At 45.0% G+C, this 24,783-nt stretch overlaps 1 protein-coding gene across 1 annotated transcript in view; it reads left to right on the top strand.

The window, feature by feature from the left end:
- Positions 1-24,783, top strand: part of nek7 (NIMA-related kinase 7) — a 179,640-nt gene that overhangs the window by 81,297 nt on the left and 73,560 nt on the right. Inside the window, exons 6-7 of the mRNA XM_072438124.1 lie at positions 7,381-7,489; positions 18,218-18,325. Coding sequence (XP_072294225.1) covers positions 7,381-7,489; positions 18,218-18,325 — 217 coding nt within the window. The remainder of the gene's footprint in view (positions 1-7,380; positions 7,490-18,217; positions 18,326-24,783) is intronic.

Here is a 24,783-nt window from a genome sequence, read left to right on the forward strand (position 1 = left end):
CCCCGCGTTGATGAGGAGGTGGTTCCGCTGACACCAGTCCACAAAGTCCTGCGCCAGTCCCCTGTACTCCTCGTCATCGTCGTCCGTGATGAGTCCGATGATGGCAGAGTCGTCAGAGAACTTCAGCTGGACACAGCTGTCCGTGTCATGTCTGAAGTCTGCAGTGTAAAGGGTGAAGAGAAAGGGCGCGAGGACAGTGCCCTGGGGCGCCCCTACACTGCAGGTCCAAGTGTCAGACACACAGTTCCGGGCTCTCACAAACTGGGGTCGGTCTGTGAGGTAGTCCAGGATCCACTCTGCCAGGTCATACTCCACACCAGCCGTCTCCAGCTTGTCCCTCAGGAGCAGCGGCTGGATGGTGTTGAAGGCGCTGGAAAGATCGAAGAACAGAATCCTCACAGAGCTGTCAGGCTTTTCCAGGTGAGAGAGAGAGCGGTGCAGCAGGGAGTTGACAGCGTCCTCCACTCCGATGCCAGACCGATATGCAAACTACAGCGGGTCCATGGCTGAGCTCACGGTGGAGCGGAAGTGGTCCAGGACCAGCCGCTCCAGTGTCTTCATCAGGTGGGACGTGAGAGCCACTGGCCTGAAGCTGTTGAGGTCTTTGGGGCGCGGTGTCTTAGGCACAGGTACCAGACAGGAGGTCTTCCAGACCTGTGGTACCACCCTCAGCTTCAGGCTCATGTTGAAGACATGCTCCATAACTCCACACAGTTCATCTGCGCAGGACTTAAGGAGCCTGGGGCTGATGCCATCAGGTCCTGCTGCCTTCCTCACTTTAATCCTCTTCAGCTCACTCCTCACCTGTGCTGCTGTGACAGTCAGTGGTTGGCAGGGGGACCGTGTGCTGGGGTGATGGGTGAGTCCAGGCGAAGTGGGGAGCTGATGGTCCGGGGCAGATAAGCGAAGAGGAACAGATGCAGGGCATTGTCCAGCTGTGGAAGAGGGAGCATGCAGCTGTGCAGGGGGAGGGGCGGGTGACCGATCAAACCTCAAGAAGTGAGCATTTAAATCATTCACCCACTGTAGATCCCCCTCTGTCTGGGCAGGGGGGATTTTGAAGCCCGAGATGGTTTTCAGGCTCCTTCACACTCCCTGAATGTTCTTCTGCTGCAGCTGCTCCTCCATCCTCCTCATGTAGCCGGCCTCAGCCTTCCTGATCTTCCTCCTCAACTCCTTCTGCACAGTCCTCAGCTCCTCCTTGTTCCCTGACCTGAAGGCTCTCTTCTTCTCCTTCAGCAGAGGCTTCAGTTCACGGTTAATCCATGGCTTGTTGTTTGGAAACCACCACACCGTCCGGGAGGGAACAATGTTCTCAAAACACAAGTTGATGTAGTCCGTGATGCACTCTGTGATGGTGTTGATGTCCTCCCCATTTGGGTCATAAAGCTCAGTCCAGACAGTGGTGCTGAAGCAGTCCCTCAGAGCCTCCTCGCTCTCAGCAGACCACATCCTCACCTCACGGGACACCACAGGCTGCCTGCGCACGATGGGTTCATACACAGGCCTCAGATGTACAAGGTTGTGGTCCGAGCTGCCCAGGGGAGGGAGGGGGGAAGAGGAATAAGCCTCCTTGGTGTTGGCAAAAAACAAGTCCAATGTTCTATTCTCTCTGGTGGGGCAGGTAACATACTGGGTGTATGTTGGTAGAACAGAAGAGGGAGAAGAGTGGTTAAAGTCACCAGAGATGAGGAAGAGAGCCTGTGGATGCTGTGTTTGCAGCCTACAAGTGCAGGAGAGCAGTGCTTCACAAGCATTTTCAGCATTGGCAGACGGGGCCACATAGACTGCGATCAAAATCACATGTGAGAACTCCCGGGGCAGATAATATGGCCTCATGCCAATAGCCAATAGTTCAATATCCTTGTTACATAGCTGCTCCTTCACTGTGCAGTGTTCGGGTTTGGACCAGCTCGTGTTCACATACACCGCCAGACCGCCACCTCTTTTCTTCCCGCATTCTCTCGTTCTGTCCGCCCGCAGCAGATGAAAATTGTCCAAACCTACAATAGAGTCTGGCATTTCTGCTGTTAACCAGGTCTCTGTGAAAATCAAGACGCTGCTGTCCCTATAAATCCTCTGGGACCGCATGAGGCTCGCTGTTTCCGTCATTTTATTTTGAAGGGACCTCACGTTACCCATGACTATGGCGGGAACCGACTTCCTGTTTTCTCCTCTCTTCTCTCGGAGTTTACGTCCAGCCCGTCTGCTTCGTTGCGTTTTCCTTAGGATGTTCGCCGGGATAACGTGACGATCTCCGGGTAAGACGACTGTTCTCCGCAGTTTCATGAGTTCCTCCTTTGTGTAAACGCGGTACGGCGCCGGCCGGGGGGCGGGGCCGGAGCCGGGGGACTCAGAGCCAAGACACATCGTAACGACACAACGAAAACACTCAATCCAGCCGAATAAAGTCAAAACAAGACACTCAATCCAGCCGAATAAAATCAAAACAAGTATCAAAGTTGTTTTGATATAACGTATCAAAGTTTTTTGTTGTGTAAAGTTTAAAGATGATGTTTTGTGCCTTTGTTTTCTCTGTAGTTTTTATCCATGGGTCATAATTTTCTGTTCAGGTGATTTTAATGTGCAATATTCATCGTATGCGCGTAAACAAGTCAGCTGACTTTCGAGTTGCGTGCAACGTCGGTCAAACCCAATGCATTACACACAGAAACATTCAAACGTGAAATAAAAGCACTAAATAAACTGGAATTTTACGTTATTCTTTTCCGTTAGCTTTTGAATGACTAAATGTGTTTTTGTGAATTGCTGAGATTGGCCGTATGATTCAAACATGTACGATTTGGAATGTATTATTTTTATTTTAATGTATTTTACCTTTATTTAACCAGGAAAGTCCCATTAGTTTACACACATTTGCACAATAAGTTCTCTAAAAGCAGTTACAAACCATAGATCCCATTTCAGACCTGGATTTAAACCATTTAAATCAGTTATTAGGCCCGAGCGCCACAAGCTGGCGAGAGGCCTATTAATCTCGTAAGGCCGTGCGAAGCACGGCTGCGAAAGTGCGCACGTAGTGCGCACAAAATCGAGCGCGAAGCGCTCGCCCACTTCCAAACACTCACTAACGCACTCCTCCACACATGCACGCCCCGTGCATACTAATTAGTTGTAGGAAAATGGAACATTACCGTTGTAAACGGGCGAAGCCCGTGCAAAAGTTCGCACTAAACGAGCACTTTACATTGGGATGACGACCGCGAAGCGGTCGTCATCCCCATATAAAGCACTCATTTGCGCTAAGTAGCTCACGAATACGTTCCCCATCTCTTGCATGTTCCGTGCATATAAGCATGTAAGGCAAAAATTGAACATTATTACTGTATAGAGGGCCAAAAACACAAAGTGGGCGGAGCCCACTCAAAATTATCGAAAGTACCCGTCAGTGACCAGGGACCCACACCATGAGGTAGGAAAGCGCGAGCGCTTTCCGAAAATGTATAGTTTATGATATTTGAAAAATGGGAAACATTGTTTTCGCATCGGAATATTATTCTTTCTTTCTTTCTTTCTTTCTTCTTCTTCTTCTCGGGACCAACCCCCCTATTTTTCACCCAGTGAACATTGACGAAAAGTCACAAAAATTTGCACGCCTCTAAAAATCGTGCCTCTCTACATTCTGGCTATTTCCCTTTTCTAAAATTAAAAAAATTGGCGCGTCAGCGCCCCCAAATGTACCAAAAATGCATTGAGAGATGGGAAATGACCCAAAAAAAATCTGATCGTAGAATCATGAAATTTGGCGCAGAGGTAGATGGTGACAAGAGAAGTAAAAAATATTATTACGGCAACGCCGTCCGCCCAACCAAATGTCGGCCATATTGCTTCAAAAATGGCTAAACATGACTTCGGAGTTTTTCCAAACGTCGTACTTTTACGAACTCCTCCCAGGGCGTTGGCCCTAAAAAGCTGAAATTTGGTGAAAATGCTACTGAGGAGTGGGACATCAAAAGTTATCCAAATTACATTGATACCTCTCACGGTCTCTGTGCGGCGAAGCCGCAAACTGTAGCTAGAATTTCAGAAATCTCCCATATTTAAAATTTCTGCCGTTTGCGCAGATAAAGTCCGAATTGCGTCAAATTAGAATCAGTTGTTAAACTCTTTGCCCTAAATCTACTTGAAGTGAAATAAATTCATTTGGCGCCACAGCGCCCCCTACAGATTTTATATGGAGGTTAAATGTTTAGTTTTGCGAAATTATATGAAATTTGACACACAACTCAATTTTAGCATCCCCATCAAAAAAGTCAATGACTCATGTCATAATTGTTATGGCGTTGCCGTAACGATGACCGAAACCTTTCATGTTATTCCAATGGGGAAATCGCCAGAACATGTTTACACTTTAGACTTTCACAAACTCCTCCCAGGGCGTCAGCCCTATTAACCTGAAATTTGGTGAGACTCATCTTCAAGACCATCAAAAGTTATCCACATTTTCATTCAAAGAGTCACGGTGTCTGTGCGGCAAAGCCGCACATTTTGCCAAGAATTCAAAATAAAATTGCTTTTTGATGGTAAAACAAAGGGGAGAAGATGTGACAGCGTCACAGATTCAGCAGTAGGCGTAATAAAAGGACAATTGGGGCGCGTTAGCGCCCCCTCCTCTTGCGGCGTGGCGGCGGTGTGGCGGCGGCGTGGCGGCGGCGTGGCGAGGGCCGATCATTGCCGCTTGCGGCTATATTTTTAGTTTCCTTTTGTAAGTTTTTCCCATGTTGAGGAAGCAGACAATTTAAAAGCCATCTGTAAGAAAAACAAACTAGTGTATTTTCCGGACTATAAGTCGCACCCGCCAAAAGATGCATAATAGAGAAGAAAAAAAATATATAAGTCACACTGGAGTAGGAAATGTGGTTGCAAGTGTGAAAATAACAAATAATATCAAATATAAGTCGCTCCAGAGTAGTATAAATAAGTATAAATATAAGTAGAAGTCGCACCCCGGCCAAAACTATGAAAAAAGTGCGACTTATAGTTCGGAAAATACGGCACTTTACCTTACACTGCACATCAAATCAGATTTTTTTGCCCAAATGTGACCTAAATCTGATTTTTGCATGACTTTTTTTCACATGTGACCCAGACCACTTTCATTGGTGCGACTAAATCTGTTTTGACCGCAATCTGAACATTTATCCAACTTCTACTGCGCGGAAATGTTACAGACGGAACTTTTTTTTGTCATGGTAAAAAGACGTGGAATACAACCGATTAAACCTAAGTCAGACAACACCAGTTTTCAAAGATAAATGGACAAACGTTGACATTTCATTCACAAAAATGTATCTGAGTCGCATTTTGTTTGCAATGTGAACCGCTTCTTCCACAAAAAAATCGAATTTGGGGGGAAAAATAAATCTGAATTGAGCCAGGCGACCAGTGGAAACGTGCCTCATGTGCCACAGTTCATAAAGACTCTGGACAAACTCTAGCTCAGTAACTCCGCCTCCTCCTCTAGACTGCGCATGGTAAAACTTTGGCTCTTTAACACGCAGCGCTCCTCGTAAACGACGTCACCGGAATCTCCCGTAAAAATCTTTTGAAATTGTCCCTCCCGCCGGGCTGCGCATTTATAAGATCAATACGCCGTTAAAAAACAACAACAACAAGCGTCTGTCGTAAACGAGCGGGAAGATGACTCACCGCCGCTCGGCTCAGTCCTTCACTGTAAATAATGTAGAGGGAGGATTACGTGCCACATGCGGCGCCGCAAACTCCGCCCGCTTCCTCTCCGAGCGCATGTGCTTTCTATTGTGGAGAAAGTTAAAGTTGAGCCGCGCGGAGACAAGACGGAAGAGCGGCGGTCTGGGCCGGATTAAGCGCGGAGTCGGCGAGGTTTGAGGCCCGGCGCTGGCACGGAGGCCGAGCGGGCGCTGAGCGTTCCTGGTGTTTTAGAATGTCAGGTTGGTTTTGTCGAGAGGAGGAACATTTAGGAGAAAGCTGAGGGAATCGTTCAGGGGGAACTGTAAAAAACTTACACGATCGGTCCAATCAATCAATCAATCAATCAAATACATTTATTTATAAAGCACAATTCATACAAAGCGCAATTCAAAGTACTGTACAATGTTAAGACACTTTAAAAAAAACTAAAATAAAAGCGCAATGTAGTTTACAAGAAAATAAAACAATGTATGTCAAAATAGATAAATAAAAACATAAAAATCCTCCACCTTTTCACTTTTGCGTGGTGCTTGGACTTCAACCGAGACATTTTACAAGTTTTTACACATTTTAGCCCATTTCTATTGGATTTGTGAGATAATCCTCCAAAAATATTCAGTTATGGATTCTTTTCATTATCTTCTACCCTGATAAATCTGTGCTAATATCGATGTGGAGGGATTATTTGTGCCTTCGTCGGTATCGGATATAACGCCCTGATAAAGAGGGCTAATACTGTGTGTGTCGTTCACAGTTTGTGTGTCATAGACTATTGCGTTATAATACATGCGTTCGCACATCCGGGACCTTGTACAGTAGCAACCGAGTCAGCCATTTTGAAAGGGGCACAACAGCACGTCTACTACATACGATAATCCAGGATCTATGAGGCCAAAATGCCTAAAGCCTGCGTTCTGTAAGGAGGTATTCGTAGCTCATTATGCCGTAGAAAAGGATGCAGTCGTGGTGGTTTATATATATCTCGTGCCCCTTTCAAAATGGCCGCTATGGGGAAGTCCCGGATATATGACGTTACCGCGAACGCACGTATGGAAATGGCAGAGCGCAATCATCATAAAATACGATTAAATGTCCCAGATAATGTACTTTTGCGATGTTTATTTTTGCAAAAGTGAGTTATTTTGTGAACTCTTCGACAGTGTTATTTCAGTCTGTGCTCCGGTTGCTGATTATAAGGGAAACTAAAGGAAATGTTGAGCTTTTATCCATGTTATAACGTTGTTTCCTCATCAAAAACGCGCTAGTTTATGAGATCGTCTTATTTGAGCCTCACAAAAACACTTGGTTTCAAATTGCCGGGATACGTGATGTCAGAAGTCAAGCTCTGGGAGTCTCCTTTGCTGTTTGTAAGTCCTAAAGTCGTCACCAGACTAACTCATGTTTCCCCCTGGTTATTCCCCGTGCGGCCAGTAGATGGAGTACTAACACAAATTGTGACGAGGGAACGCCTAATGAGTATAAAGTACATACAGTATTTGAAGTTTTAAAACGTGAGATGCCAAATCAATGGTTCAAGGACAAGTTTAAAGGCCAGTAACAATCCAAATGATGACGTGTCCTTTGATTTTGATCACAAATACTAAAGTGCACAACAGCAACGCAAACATCACATGTCTAAATCTCTATCGGCCCCGCCCTAATGTGATGATTTCCTGTGTTTTTGTGCAGCACTTTAAGAAGCAGCGGCGGCTGATCCCGGAGAGGACGGTGTGGAAGTATTTTGTGCAGCTCTGCAGCGCTCTGGAACACATGCACTCCAGAAGAGTCATGCACAGAGGTAATATCACATGCACAGAGGTAATATCACTTGCACAGAGGTAATATATCACATGCACAGAGGTAATATCACTTGCACAGAGGTAATATATCACATGCACAGAGGTAATATCACTTGCACAGAGGTAATATATCACATGCACAGAGGTAATATCACATGTACAGAGGTAATATCACATGTAAAGAGGTAATATCACATGCACAGAGGTAATATCACATGCACAGAGGTAATATCACTTGCATGCACAGAGGTAATATATCACATGCACAGAGGTAATATCACATGAATATCACATGTACAGAGATAATATCACATGCACAGAGGTAATATCACATGCACAGAGGTAATATCACATGAATATCACATGCACAGAGGTAATATCACATGCACAGAGGTAATATCACATGAATATCACATGTACAGAGGTAATATCACATGTACAGAGGTAATATCACATGCACAGAGGTAACATCAAATGCACAGAGGTAATATCACATGCACAGAGGTAATATCACATGCACAGAGGTAATAGCACATGTACAGAGGTAATATCACATGCACAGAGGTAATATATCACATGCACAGAGATAATATCACATGCACAGAGGTAATATCACATGAATATCACATGTACAGAGGTAATATCACATGCACAGAGGTAATATCACATGCACAGAGGTAATATATCACATGCACAGAGGTAATATATCACATGCACAGAGGTAATATATCACATGCACAGAGGTAATATCACATGCACAGAGGTAATATATCACATGCACAGAGGTAATATCACATGCACAGAGGTAATATCACATGAATATCATATGTACAGAGGTAATATCACATGAATATCACATGTACAGAGGTAATATCACATGTACAGAGGTAATATCACATGTACAGAGGTAATATCACATGTACAGAGGTAATATCACATGTACAGAGGTAATATCACATGCACAGAGCTATGGTAATATTGTGTGTCAAATCATAATTGGCTGGCTCCTGTTTGCAATCTGGTTGCTAGGTAACAGTTGTGGAATTACCTCTACCTGTGCCCAACCAGGAAGTACAATTATCAACTCTACAAAAAATGGTCAAACAAATGGGGACAAACGGGCAAACTGTTGAGTTAAATCTGAAATATAATTTTGTTCAGTGGGTTTTAATGAAATATGTAGTCACGTATTATATATATCATACATTTGTGCTCCTCCCCCTCCTCCTCCCCCTCCTCCTCCACCTGCACACGGAGCACATGTAAATGCAGGAGGTGTTGTGTGTAAGTGTGAGTGGAGCTGCTGCTTATGACAGAACGCTCCTGGCAGGTGTTAAACAACATCTCCACCAGCGCTCGGTGTTAATGGTCCCGCGTGCTTCCAGTGGAGGACGCCCCCCCGTCTCCGGACCTCCTCTTCCTCCCTCTTCCTCCCCCTCCTCTTCCTCCCGTTATTGAGTCAAAATGTCAAAACGAGTAAATAGTTTCTCATTCTTCGTCAACAATGCTCTTTATTTGTTCATATTGTCTTAATGTCTTCAAAAAGTCTCAGTGTTCAACAGAAATGATAATGTAGCATATATAATGCTGCAGTGCATTAAAATTGGAGTTGGACTAGTACCAGAAGTTTAAGGTTCGGCTCGGAGGAAAATGAGGTGTATTCAATGAGACAACTGACAAAAATGCTTGTAGCGCTGAGTGGTGTTATTTACAGTGATTGACAAATATATACAATATTTACAGTTGTGCACAATTAGAATAATGGTCCATATTTCTGAACTTAATCAGTTCAACGCGTTAACAAAGTTCCAAGTGCAGTGCTGCATAGCTCAGTCCACAAAAATAGACTCCACGGGTAACTTCCAAGGGTTTCAGAGTATGAATCAGTTTATCCACTAGCAGGGGATATTGTGTAGGATATAATGTATGTGTGGGGAGCGGCTGCAGCGCCTCCTACCGCACCGGCAGATGTTTGCACTCTCTCGGTTCGTTCTGGTTTCTTTAGCTCGCCATCCAGTTCTGGAACCTGGCCTGTTCAAAACAGGACCATGAATAAACAACAAAATTATTATTATTAATTAATAATAAATTATAATTCAACCTTAGATCATGCTTAGATACAATATTTCATGTCATCTGTTCATCTCAATCAGTAATTAATATTCCCAGTGTTTGGGCATAAATAGTTAGTGTTGAGCATAAAGTGAAATTAACATTTAATAATTTAACTTTAAATCATTAGATTTCAGTGTCAGATTCAGCAAAAGTTGAAGTGCAAAATTGATACAATTTAACATGAACGAGTGCAGCCAGCGCCCGCACCGGCTGACAAGTCCGTGTGAACTGATTCAATCAACAGTAGCATAGCATGTTAGCTTCGAACAATAACAAAGCACTCACCAGGTCCACTTTAAGTATATCAGTCAAACAAAACACAAGATCACAGGCAGAGGCATCTGCAAAGTCGATGGCATAACAGTGAATAAGCAGAATATTCGTAAAATGTAACGTTTAGAGGGCTAACCGCCTACCTGCAGCCGCTTAACAACCTGGAGGCCCACACTCCTCCCGAACAACTGCGCGCGGCCATGTTTTAAAGAGCTTAGCGCCGCAAATCTCGCGATACGTGAGCGAAGTCTCGCGATAGTTCGGCAGAGACGGACCAGGCAGGCAAAAATGAAGCAAAGGGACCAGGCAAGCAAAACGGAGGCAGAAACGGTCCAGGAGCAGAAAATCACCTGGGTTACACCCTCCCCCCTTTAGATCATGCACGTCCCGTTGTATGGGATCTATACGAGTATTATAATTTAGAGACGGAGTCTGCTGCAGGAGTGAAACTAAGGACCTCAGCATAAACATTAGACAGGCTGTGAATTAAGTTTTGAACAACTGATATTAGTGGGTTACCCAGTGTGGAATAGCCAAGACGCTGAGGTGGTTGGCGATTACGACGCGAACGTCTAGCCCCTATGTCACCCTCTGATGACTCAGATCGAACCGGCCCAAGATCCCCAGCTTCCAGAGGTATTTCAGCCCCGGACAAAGAGTCTTCAGGCACATTATTGGGTAATTCTCCTCCCTCAGGTAGATCGATGGATTCAGGTGAGGCAATTTCATCTTCTGACTCATTGCTGCTGAGTGTTGCTGGAACTTCTGCCTCAGCTGGTCTGGATTCTCCTGCAGGTACATGGTCCTCAGATGGTGTTGCAGTTGACAGGCTTCCAGCAGAAGGCAGTGGAAGCGCCGAGTCAGTGATATTGGTTTCTGGCATTTGCTCCAGTTCACAGGCTCCTTCCACACCAAATCTCACCGGAAGCTGAGGAGAATACTCAAGGATGACAGACTCAGTCTCCCATTCACCCTCACTCTCCGGCGCAGGATCAGCTTGTTGACTCTGGCTACGAGTGGGTGGTCTTCGAGCAGGAGCAGACTCTTGGGAGTCCTCAGAGACACAGTCTGGTAGAAACCCACAGGGCAGAAGAAGGTCGCGGTGGAGCGTGCGAGTAGCCCCATCCCTGGTCTCTGGTTTCACAATGTAGACAGGGAGATCACCGGCACGTTGAACAACCACATAAACCTCTTGCTCCCACTTATCCGCGAGCTTGTGTTTTCCACGGATTCTGACATTTCGTACAAGAACACGATCACCAATTTCTAAACTTGCAGGTTTTACACGCTGATCAAATCGGCTTTTATTCCTTTGACCGGACTTTTGGGCATTCTGGGATGCAAGCTTGTAACTTTCTTCAAGACGTGCTTTCAGACTCTTCACATATTGGGAGTGCGAAGATGAAAGCGATTCACGCACTGGTAAGCCAAAAGCCAAGTCAACCGGGAGCCGTGGCAATCGCCCAAACAGAAGTTCATAAGGCGTGAAGCCAGTCACATCATTACGAGTGCAGTTATATGCATGAACAAGTGGCTTAACATAGTCCTTCCACTTTGACTTCTGCTTGCTCTCGAGCGTTCCAAGCATGCCCAAGAGAGTTCGATTAAAGCGCTCGACCGGATTACCCCTCGGGTGGTATGGAGTAGTTCGAGTCTTCTTGATCCCAGCCACATCACAAAGTTCTTTAATCAGCAGTGACTCAAAGTCTGGTCCTTGATCTGAATGTAAGCGTTCAGGAATTCCATAATAGACCATAAAGTCATTCCATAAACATCTGGCAACAGTTTTAGCTTTCTGATTTGCAGTTGGAATTGCGACAGCAAATTTTGTAAAGTGATCAGTTAACACCAGAATGTCTTTTGTATTGCTACTATCCGGTTCAATTGATAAAAAGTCCATGCACAATAGTTCCAGAGGGCGAGTAGTTTGAATATTCACCAATGGAGCTGCTCTTTCAGGTGGAGTTTTGCGTCGCACGCACCGGTCACAAGTCTTGATAAAGTGCTCCACATCGGCTGCCATCTTTGGCCAGAAGAACCGTTGTCGCACTAAATCCAGCGTCCGCTCTATGCCCATATGCCCCATGTCATTGTGGAGACTTTCCAGAACTGTAGAACGCAAGGCTGGTGGCAAAACGAGTTGAAGAACAACTTTATCCTCCTCCCGCTTTCGTCTGTAAAGGACTCCATCCTCCAACTCCAACCGATTCCACTCCCGTAACAGCAGGGGGAGCTCAGGAAGTTCCTTTCGAACGCCAGGAGGAATCTTTTCTCCAGTATTCAGCTGGTGGATGACTTCTCGAACTGCAGGATCGGCACACTGTTCATCCCTCAAATCTGTGTGTGAAAAAGAGGGAATGACAGGTAAACCGTGCAACTCTTCTTCAGCAAAGCCAGCAGGGATGACTTCTGCAGAAACTGTAAGGGACTCGACCAGTGTAACGTCAGAGTGACTCAACCGGGATCGATGAAACGTCCGAACAAGGCTGCTCTGACAGATGGCGTCGACAATGTCAGGTGATAGCTCTGCAGTCTCGACTGGCCCAGATGCTAGCTGGTGAATGAGGTTCCATTCTTTCCTTGCGTGAACGTCGTCTGGAACTTCTGCATGGCAAAGTCTAGAAAGAGCATCAGCATCAAAATTATGTTTACCAGCACAATATTGCATTTTGAAAGAGTATGTGGACAATGCAGCTAACCACCTGTGGCTTGTGGCATCAAGTTTTGCAGATGTGAGTACGTAAGTGAGAGGATTGTTGTCTGTAACTACTGTGAAGTTTGCACCATATAAATAATCGTGAAACTTTTCAGTAACACTCCATTTTAAAGCGAGAAATTCAAGTTTATGTGCTGCATATCGAGACTCACTTTGAGACAAGCCTCTGCTTGCATAGGCGATGACTCGGAGCTGACCATCTTGTTCTTGATAAAGAACAGCTCCCAAACCGATAGTACTAGCGTCCGTGTGCAGGATATAAGGCAATTTTGGATTGGCGAAACCAAGCACAGGAGCAGATGTTAGCTTCTCGATAATGCTGTTGAAAGCAGCTTGACATTCTGGAGTCCATCTGTCTCCAAAAGACTGCTTCGGGTCATGGTACTTCACAGTAGGACTTTTGTCTTTAGTAGACCGATGGACGGGTGCATAGCCACGGGTAAGGGTGTTGAGGGATTTCACAATTGTGGCATAGTCTCTGATAAACCTCCGATAATATCCTGCGAAACCGAGGAAGGACCGAAGCTCCTTGAGGTTTCGGGGAACTGGCCAGGATTTGAGTGAGGATGTCTTCTCGGAGTCCGTTTCAACACCCCTCTCAGACACCACATGTCCAAGGTAACGCACACTAGACTGGAAAAACTTGCATTTATCAGGAGACAACTTCAAACCAAACTCCTTGAGACGGTGGAGAACGTTCAATAGCCGCTTCTCATGTTCTTCTAAAGTGTCAGAAAATATTATAATATCATCGAGGAACACAAGAACTTCCTTGAGGTTTAAATCCCCCATACATTTCTCCATGAGTCTCTGGAAGGTACTAGGAGCATTTGTTACCCCCTGCGGCATTCTATTCCATTCCCAGAAACCTAGTGGCGTAACAAAAGCAGGTTTAAACTTGTCAGCTTCATCCATTTGTATCTGATAATACCCAGATTTGAGATCCAAAACTGTGAACCATTTAGATCCAGTAAGAGCGGAAAACGACTCCTCAAGGTTTGGCAGGGCATAGGCATCTTTTATAGTCTGTAAATTCAGCTTCCGATAGTCGATGCAGAGCCTCACATCGCCATTCCGTTTACGGACCACCACGATTGGGGACGTAAAGGGTGACTCTGACTCCCGGATGATGCCAGCTTCAAGCAGGTCTCGCAAATGGCTGCGAACAGCTTCAATGTCGTGGGGATGGATTGGCCTGGCTCGTTGCTTGAACGGTGTTTCGTCATGGAGCTTGATGTTATGCTTAACTTTATCCGTACAACCAAAATCCAGATCGTTGCAAGAAAACACTTCAGTCATTTGGTTAAGCCTAGATGTTATTCGCTCTTTCCAGTCAGCTGGAATTGGAGAATCTCCAAAATTGTACTCCAAAGTGTCTTGCTGGGATTTAGATGAAGTCTGAGTGTAGTTAACAGTTTGTTGGGCAAGGATGGTTGGAGAAGCTGTAATGTCTGCGATGACAGCTGCTGCAGGAATAAGCACATTATGTTCAGATTCGTTTCGGATGACAACAGGAACTTTGTATGGAGCACGGGTTGGGAGCGTGATGAGGCAACTCTGAACACACAGACCACCAGGAAGTGGTGATGTGGGGTGTTCAATTGTGGCCCATTGGACTGTAGAGGGGTCATTCACTCTGGCAGAGCCCTCCAAGACAACAGTCTGCCCCGCTGGAACTAAAGCTGTCGTCTGACTCAGCAACCTTACAGTTCCGGCACTGCCCTCTCGGCTCTGTTGATATTTCAATTGCAGGAGCTTCAGGACTGCACAATAACCTTTGGCGGATGGTTGGAAGTTGGAGACATCACTGCCGAGGTACTGCTCATATAATTGCTCCATACCAATTAAAACAGGTGAATTGGAATCAGGATGGGCATCCGGCACAACCAAGGCAAGTGTTGGAACTTCAAAGTCAACTCCCAAGAAATCTTTTGGAAAGGTAATAGTTATTTCCACATAGCCGAGGTAAGGAACTGACTGACCAGCTGCTCCCTCCACTTGTAGTAAATTGTAGAGTGGATTCACGGGTTGTTCACTGAGGGTCTCATTATAAAATGAGACTGGAACTGTAGTCACCTGTGACCCAGTATCCAAGAGACAGTAGTGGCTCAGTCCAGAAACTTTAACAATGGAGGAACACTTCGAGCCCACCAGCCCCTTTGGAAGTTGGATTGGCATATTGTTCTTTGATTGTAACATTTCAGCACATTTAACATTCTTCTTCTCTTTCTTGGGACGGGTTTGGTCCCCCTTGGCTCCCATCTGTCCCACAACAGGAACCGGACTTAGTTTAAATGTCTGGAGGAAGTGTTCTGCTGTCTTCTGGAAAACAGTTTCTTTTTTCTATCCACCAGTGCAGGATTTGGCTCATTTTCACATTGTGGACGAATGTGGCCATCTTCCCCGCATCGAAAACAGTAACCGGGCTTGGACTGAGGAAATGTTGGTCGACGTGACTGTTGTGGTATAGTTTTTTCATTAAAGTGCGGCTTGGCAGAAGTCCTCTGATTGCCAGCCGTTAGCATAGCAAGCTGCCGCTGGACATCAGCTAGTTGTTCTGCGAGCTGCTCCGTGATGTTTGTCAAAGCAGCAACTGCCCCTCCTTCAAGATCAGGACGCGTGAACTGTGCATGGGCAGTGACTTTCTGGCGCGTAGACCCCAGGTGTTGCTTCATCCTCATAGCTTTAGCGGCTTCCCGGTCCTCTTCTGTGCGCAAGAGTAGTAACAGTTCTGCAAACGTGGGTGGTCGAGTCTTTTTCTGCTTCAGCTGAAGCTCAGCTATTAGTGTATTATCCCAGCACCCTCGACAAAACTGATTCAACAGGTGCCGGTTGACATCAGACTCAATAACTCCTCCCCTCTTTAAAGCAGAGTTCAAGGCAGCCTGGAGCCGCTGAAGATAAGCAGATGGTCTCTCACCAGTGTCCTGAAAGGTGTCCATGAATTTAGCAAACAATTCATCTCCATCTTGAACAGTTCCATAAGCAGAGTCAAGAGTATCCAAATATACTGCGGGCATTGTATCGGAACGCAGGTGCTTCACCACCTCAGCCGCTGGAGGCAGGAGACTGTCGACTATCCTCCGGGAGCGCTGGAGATCAGACACAGATGGATCCCTTAAAAGCAGGTCAACTCCCGACCTCCAAGTTTCATAATCCGCCTCATGTGCAGGTCGGGGCAGCCGTCCAGAGAATGCCCTGAGCCGCTGATGGTGTATAGCACCCTCCTCATTCTTCACAATGTGTTCAACCACATATCTCTGGATCTCAGGCGGATGGACGTCCACGCTGGGGATTGTGCGTTTCATCTCTGGTTGTGGTCCGGTGGTGGGTGAAGGACGTGTAGAGGATGTAGAGGACTCTGCGTCAGCCAGTTCTTCACCACGAGCAGTCAGCTGGGGATCAGTGATAGACAGTCCAATCTGAGTCATCATAGTTTTTAAAACTTCAGCGAAATCAACCCCGGTAAGTTTAGCAATGTTATGCAAATCAGAAAGGTACGACTTTGTTTTAGTTTTAGCAAAGTGTTCGGTATAAACAGTGGAAAGCTCAGAAATACAAAAAGTATCCGTCTTTTTAGCAGTAACAAAAGTGTAGGGTAATATGGGACGCAAAGCTTCCAACGCAGAACCGCTTGCAAATTCAACTACTAACGCACCATCAAACTCAAACTCCGGTTCAGAAATGATTACATTATTATGAATAGAGCCATATTGTTTTAGAAAGTCAATAATTTCATCTTCTACTTTCTCTGTTATGCCCTCAACCAGAACAGCATTTGGAATTTTTATGCCATATCTCAAAAATACATCCATTTTTGACAATATTTTGCAAATGAACAAAATGAAAATGAACAATGCACATTAAACACAACCCAATTCCTCCTGGCTAGCTCGCCACATTTATGTAGCATATATAATGCTGCAGTGCATTAAAATTGGAGTTGGACTAGTACCAGAAGTTTAAGGTTCGGCTCGGAGGAAAATGAGGTGTATTCAATGAGGTGTATTCAATGAGCGCTGAGTGGTGTTATTTACAGTGATTGACAAATATATACAATATTTACAGTTGTGCACAATTAGAATAATGGTCCATATTTCTGAACTTAATCAGTTCAACGCGTTAACAAAGTTCCAAGTGCAGTGCTGCATAGCTCAGTCCACAAAAATAGAATCCACGGGTAACTTCCAAGGGTTTCAGAGTATGAATCAGTTTATCCACTAGCAGGGGATATTGTGTAGGATATAATGTATGTGTGGGGAGCGGCTGCAGCGCCTCCTACCGCACCGGCAGATGTTTGCACTCTCTCGGTTCATTCTGGTTTCTTTAGCTCGCCATCCAGTTCTGGAACCTGGCCTGTTCAAAACAGGACCATGAATAAACAACAAAATTATTATTATTAATTAATAATAAATTATAATTCAACCTTAGATCATGCTTAGATACAATATTTCATGTCATCTGTTCATCTCAATCAGTAATTAATATTCCCAGTGTTTGGGCATAAATAGTTAGTGTTGAGCATAAAGTGAAATTAACATTTAATAATTTAACTTTAAATCATTAGATTTCAGTGTCAGATTCAGCAAAAGTTGAAGTGCAAAATTGATACAATTTAACATGAACGAGTGCAGCCAGCGCCCGCACCGGCTGACAAGTCCGTGTGAACTGATTCAATCAACAGTAGCATAGCATGTTAGCTTCGAACAATAACAAAGCACTCACCAGGTCCACTTTAAGTATATCAGTCAAACAAAACACAAGATCACAGGCAGAGGCATCTGCAAAGTCGATGGCATAACAGTGAATAAGCAGAATATTCGTAAAATGTAACGTTTAGAGGGCTAACCGCCTACCTGCAGCCGCTTAACAACCTGGAGGCCCACACTCCTCCCGAACAACTGCGCGCGGCCATGTTTTAAAGAGCTTAGCGCCGCAAATCTCGCGATACGTGAGCGAAGTCTCGCGATAGTTCGGCAGAGACGGACCAGGCAGGCAAAAATGAAGCAAAGGGACCAGGCAAGCAAAACGGAGGCAGAAACGGTCCAGGAGCAGAAAATCACCTGGGTTACAATAATAATCGACGACAGCCATACTCTACCCTCTTCCTCACCCATTCTGCTCCTCTTCTGCTACTGTTTCTCCTCCTCTTCATGTCCTTGTCTTCATCCCTCCTCTCTCCCTCCCTCCCCTGTCTTCCTCTCCTTCTCTTCATCCCCCTCTCTCCCTCCCTCCCCCTCACAGGTGAAGTCCATCCGCCCCGCCTGGCTCGGATTAGCCCCGGCGCTCGCTAAAGAAGCTTGCGCTCACAGTTAATGGGCACTTAGCGGCGCCGGGCTCGTTACCCTCGTTACCCACGGTTACACACGTGCACAGTTCAAAGGCCAGAGCCGCTCCGGCCTAAACGACTTAAGACGACCGCTTCACTCTGCCTCTTTATTTTTGTGTTAAGCGTAATTGATTTATTGAAAACCGCTCGATCGCCGACTCGTCCCGCGAAACGGCTAAAATGAGCGCTAAGCTAAAGTGGCTAATCACGGCTAGAGCTGTTGTTGTCCGTTCTCTCAAATGTTCTAATGGGCCTGAAGACATCATGTCTTTCAACCGTCTTTTCTCTCGACAGACATCAAACCAGCGAACGTTTTCATCACGGCCACGGGAGTCGTCAAACTGGGAGACCTGGGCCTAGGACGCTTCTTCAGCTCCAAAACCACGGACGCTCATTCGCTCGGTAAACGCACATACACGCACACAAACAAACAAACAAACAAACAAACAAACAAACTGAGTTTGTTTGAGTCAGTTTATGGGATGTTTGGTTAGTTTTTACTGTGTGTGATTGTTGATCTGTGCTGCTGTTTTGACTCGATGGGACTTTCCTGGTTAAGAAAGGTTCAATAATATACAAAGAAACAAATATAACTTAATTAATAACTAGCCTGAATCTAAACCCTGACCTAAATCAACGCACATCTTAAACTCATCTTAGACTCATTGAATTAAAAACGCAGTTTAGATTAATATATTTTGAATTTAGCTTAAAAGTATTCAAATGTTATGACAGAATAGCACATTTCTTTAGGTTTATAACTTCACTTCCTGTTTATAGTTGATGACATCACAGTAGGAAATTACCCAGCAAACACTGGACCAAAAGTTATCTAATGTCTAAAGTAATAATAATATATGAGAGTGACTTTATTTTGTTGAATTCATGTTTAGAGTCAAAAAAGTTGTTTCTTTGTGTAAATTCTGCATAAACTTTGACTGGAATGAGTGTCCCTGGTGTGATGTCACTTCCTGTCATTTTCTTCAGATTTTTCAAAATTTTCTTCACAAATACCTGCTCGATTAGTGTAAAACTATGATTTATATGTGTACGACAGTTATAAATACACCAAATAAAGTTAACATTAGACAATCTTAAAAAAAACTGTCATGGGCCCTTTAAGGTGACACACTGCTGAGATGTCAATTTGAAACCTCTAATTTACCCTAATTTATGTTTTTCATCAATTAATATTTCCACATACAAATAAAAAAATATGTTCCAAATTTGCACTTATTCACGATACAAGTTAGAAACATTGATAGAGCCACGTTTACATTTCTTAATGCTGAAAAGAATCTAGATCTGACTGAAAAATGGGTGTAAAAAAAATTATTTAGCCTCATTTTGAAGTTAAATCTTAAATATAAGATAGTGTGTGGTGTTTGTTGCGGAGGGAAAACGACGTCCCACCTACAGTAAATCTACAGCTGCGAGTGGATTATACCAAATAATAAAAGCTCTTTAAGTTCAGATTGGACCATTTTGTTTCCACACTGAAGTTTATGATACATCAATCGCTTATAACACGCGAACTCGAACCCACAAAACACAAAAATGGCGAAGAGAATAAGCGTTTGTCGGTCTGATATCGACAGATTGACCTCGTTTTCAGTCGCCACGGTGATTAAAACCCTCTCGCGCACACAAACGCCACAGCGATCGCCTCCACTTGGATGTGTTTCATTAACCGAAAACCCTTCCAGACCCGGGTCCCGCCGCTGCTCGTTTGAGACACTTCCTGTTGCCGCGACCTCCGACCCCGGCCGCAGTAAAAGCCGGGCCGAGGGGGGGGGGGGGGGGGCGCTGCTCAATAAAACCGCCCGACTTTATAAACAGGCCTCTTATTGGCGTTGACGACGGCGGGTTGGTGGCGGGGGAGGAAGTAACGCGGGGCGAGAAGTGCCGGTCTCGCTGCCGCTCCGAACGCACGTCCTTAAACAGGGCTAATTGAACACTTAACCAGGCGCTAAAAGTGGCACGTTTTGTTTTATTGTGAAGCCGCGCGCCGCCGTGTTTTTTTTAGCACCGGGTGGACAATCTGCCAATTCTTCATGCAAACGTTTATTGCGGAGAAATGTGAAATTGTGATTAGAAGTGTTGTTAAACCGAGGTTTGCAGTGACTCGTCTAAAAAGTGTGCAAATGTATTTATTAGAGATGCTCAGAGGATGAAAATACAATACATAAATGTGTTGAGGCCCCTTTAAGTATTGTCTATGTTTGTTTTTGGTGATAAAGACGATTCCACTGCGACCAAAATGTTGTAAAGAACGGCCAAAATCCATGTAAATTACACACTTAGTTATGAACAGATAAATAACGATAAATTACCTTTCTTTGTTTGTAAATTGTACTTTCATTTTTGATGGAAGTCGTTTAAAGTCTCTCTGACAGATCGGAACTAAAATGTAGTTAAATTGAGCTAAAAGTGATAAAGAAATGTGTCCAAGAACAGCAAATTTTTAGGTTAATAATTTTACTTCCTGTTTGTAATCGATGGTATCACAGTAGGAAATTACCCAGCAAACACTGGGCCAAAACTCATCTAATGTCACTTTTTTTATTTGACGAATAAGAACATATGAGAGTGACTTTATTTTGGTGAATTAATGTTAAGAGAGAGTTTTTGTGTTCTCCCTCTCTTCTCTTTTCCTTCTTCTCTCTCCTTTCCTCCTCTCTCTCTCTCTCTCTCTCTCTCTCTCTCTCTCTCTCTCTTTCTCTTTTTCCTCTCTATATTTACCTCTCTTGTTTTGTTCTCTCTCTTGTCTTTTCTATTCCCCTCCCTCTGCCTTCTCCTTCCCTTCTGTATCATCGTTCCCCTCCCTCTATCTTTCCCTCTTTCCTCTCTCCTTCCTCTCTCCTCTCTCCCCTCCGTATTTACCTCTCCCTTCCCTCTTTACCTCTCTCCCCTCCCTCTTTACCTCCCTTCTCTCCTCCGTATCTGACTTTTACCCTTCAGGACTCTGTGGATTTGGGGTGAAGGACGAGAGTTACAAATGAACCGAGGAGAGAACAGTTTGTCAGGAGACAGAAAGAAATAAAGAGAGAAAGAAAGAATGGATAGAGGAGCGAGTGACAAAGACACAACCAAACAAGACTCTGAAGAATTGAGAAGGCCAAAGAAAGATTTTCAGTTTTGACCAATATGGATTTAGTTTTTCAATTGGTTTTCTTTAGTTCTTATAAAATTGGGTTTCTTCAGTTTTTAAGTTGTCTAAAAAAAAGTTTTTTCAATTGGGTTTCTTTAGTTTTTAAGTTGTTTTTTAAAATATATATTTTTAATAGGGTTTCTTTACTTTTTAAGTTTTTAGTTTTATATTGCACTATAACGGCAGAGCAAGTCTTTAAGAATTGTTCACTGACAATGGCTTATAAAACTCATACTGATTCCGAAATAAATCAACTTGTATATTTTTCTATATACATTTTGAGTACTTCTCATGTAGTATGTTTACACGCACGGCAATAAACCCGACATAAGTAATATGTAAGTAATCTTTGACAAGGAGAAAAGGGCAAACTAACTGAAAAAAAGAAATATCGATGATTGAAAGATGCTATTTTAAAATGTATTGTGCTTTATTCAGTCGTTACTTTTTTAATCCACTAATTCATTTGTGTCCACACACACACACACACACTCGCCTCAAACAAAGGGGCGGAGCTTACGTCACATAAGTATCAGGCAGTTGCACCATTCAGAGTAAAAAAAAAAGAGTAAAAAATCCCTGACAGTGTCTATCAATGCTACACAGTCTTATGCAGCGACTGAAGAAAGAGGAGGAAAAAAGATGGCACCGGCAAGTAACAGCGAGCCGAGTACGAAGATGACAACATGACAGAAAGAGAGGGAGGAGGGAGGAAGAGGAGGGGAGAGAGAGTGCGCTCGCTGTCTGGGTCCCTGTAATGAGACCACAGCAGCAGTGAGCAGTGGGGTCCGGGCACCGGCTGACAGCTCCAGCCTTTAAGCACACGCGCACACGCACGCACGCACGCACGCACACGCGCACACGCACGCACGCACGCACACACTCACACGCACGCACGCAAACACACACACGCACACACACACGCATACAGACACATGCAAACGCGCGCACACACACGCGCACACACACACACAGGCATATACGCACACACGCACGCATACAGACACACGCAAACGCGCGCACACACACGCACACACACACACACCCAGGCATACACGCACACACACACACACACACACACACATACACACATACACACATACACACATACACACACACAGACACATATACACACACACACCGTCGTCGCCTATATACACTTACATTAAGGTAGAGATCCGTGTGCGTCTATGGCGTTTTAGAGACAAAACTGGTGTGATGGAAGCTGAGAGTTTGTGGAAGATTTTCGTGTTCGGACTCTGGATTTTGATTGGACGTTCACGTTTTCGCAACACGTCTTCGGTTCGAGGTGTCGCACAAAAGCGTAGAAAGACGGATGCTTAATTGAGACTTGGGACGTCACGATATCGAATTGCGATTGTTGTGAAAAAAAACTGCACGATTTAGCGATGGGTCACGAGTATTGAGAGCGTGACCGAGCAACAGTGACATCTTTTGTTTTCTTTCATTCTCGTGGTCTGACACGCACCATTCCTAAAGTTTTTGGCCACTTTTTTCAACATGTAACTCTCTGAAAAACAACGTGAAGCTAAATGTGACAAAAAACAGCCAGATACTTCACATTTATGTCTGTTTTTGGCTGTATATTAAACAAAAGATATTTAAATTTACTTCTAAAAGTGTCACAATTCTTATTTTCTGGTTCTTACGATTATAATGTTACTTGAAGTATCACGAATATCGATTTAACCGAATAATCTTGACGTCCCTAATCGAGACTGGTATCGAAAGTAGACGGCAATATAAATGTATCGATATAAAGAAAAATCTGAAACGGCTAAGCGGTGACTAGGGATGCTCCGATATCTGATTATGCTGTGGCCGATGACCGATATTTACGTGAAGTTGTGATCGATATTTATGTTAAGTTGTAGTGCAGTTCACAAATGAACCTTTCCCTTTTGTAAAAGTACTAACACAATGCATTTGTCTGGGATATAAAGCTGTTATGGTCCCGATTGTGTGAGCGTACAGACAGCATTTTAGCCTAAGCTGCCTCCTGTTTCAATTTTGACACATGACACACCGTATGTAGCTATATCAGTGCCAAATATCGGCAAAGTGCTCAAAATCGGACCGATATAACCGATATGCTGTCCCTGAATGTGAACCCGCCTGAACAGTTCTAGAATGATCTTGAGCTTTACCAGAGCTAGAGTGAGACCTCATGAATAGACAGAATAGAGAAAGTACCATTGTATTGTAAAAAGTATCGACTGTGGTATCGAAATCCGTATCGATCGTCGAGACTACGTCCTGGCGTCGTAATCGTCAACACAACCTCGGCATTGTGGGTTCACCTCTCGGCCCGCGACCCTCTGTTATCCCCCCGTTTCACCCTTTCAAATAAAGTAAAAGAAAAGACAGAAGTGCATGAAACTGTTTATGGTTTATCATGGGCTTCAATCACTCCACAAACCCAACTCGTACGTGACCTGGAGGTGTCGGAAATGTCATTCCTTTGCCTGTACTATTCCACCGTGCGGCGACAAGCTGGACATGTTCTGGATACTTAGAATGATTTTGTTCATGGGAATATTAAAGTATTAAAGAGACTATTTGAGCTTGTCAGTTATATTCTAGTGTATGAATAAACATGTTTTAATCATGAAAGTGTTATCAAACCAAAATCGTTTGCGAGTTTCATGTCAGAAAACCAAACGTTGAAAGCGCAAAGAAATAAGCTTTTATATAATATTTCAAAAATACACAGCTCTACTTTTGCCAACTCGGCATGCAGTAAGTTAAAAAAAGTACATAGTCTTTGCGGCTGGCAGCGATCAGTAGCATAACGCACCTGCAATTATCACCTGTAATGAGAAAGGTGTTAACGACTGGAGAGGGTTTAAGGCGGCGCACCTCAGGGAGACGACTGGGGAGGGTTTAAGGCGGCGCACCTCAGGGAGACGACTGGGGAGGGTTTAAGGCGGCGCACCTCAGGGAGACGACTGGGGAGGGTTTAAGGCGGCGCACCTCAGGGAGACGACTGGGGAGGGTTTAAGGCGGCGCACCTCAGGGAGACGACTGGGGAGGGTTTAATGGGGCGCACCTCAGGGCGACGACTGGGGAGGGTTTAATGGGGCGCACCTCAGGGCGACGACTGGGGAGGGTTTAAGGGGGCGCACCTCAGGGAGACGACCGGGGAGGGTTTAAGTGGGTGCACCTCAGGGAGACGACAGGGGAGGGTTTAAGCGGGTGCACCCCAGGAAGACGACTGGGGAGGGTTTAAGGGGGCACACCTCAGGGAGAAGACTGGGGAGGGTTTAAGGGGGCGCGCCTCAGGGAAACGACTAGGGAGGGTTTAAGGCGGCGCACCTCAGGGAGACGACTGGGGAGGGTTTAATGGGGCGCACCTCAGGGCGACGACTGGGGAGGGTTTAATGGGGCGCACCTCAGGGCGACGACTGGGGAGGGTTTAAGGGGGCGCACCTCAGGGAGACGACCGGGGAGGGTTTAAGTGGGTGCACCTCAGGGAGACGACAGGGGAGGGTTTAAGCGGGTGCACCTCAGGAAGACGACTGGGGAGGGTTTAAGGGGGCACACCTCAGGGAGAAGACTGGGGAGGGTTTAAGGGGGCGCGCCTCAGGGAAACGACTAGGGAGGGTTTAAGGGGGCGCACCTCAGGGAGATGACCGGGGAGGGTTTAAGGGGGCGCACCTCAGGGAGACGAGGCTGTAAATAATTATGA

The sequence above is a fragment of the Eucyclogobius newberryi genome, unplaced genomic scaffold (assembly GCF_026437365.1).
Source record: "Eucyclogobius newberryi isolate DKJ021-1_F unplaced genomic scaffold, fEucNew1.0.hap1 SCAF_9, whole genome shotgun sequence".
Lineage (NCBI taxonomy): Eukaryota > Metazoa > Chordata > Actinopteri > Gobiiformes > Gobiidae > Eucyclogobius > Eucyclogobius newberryi.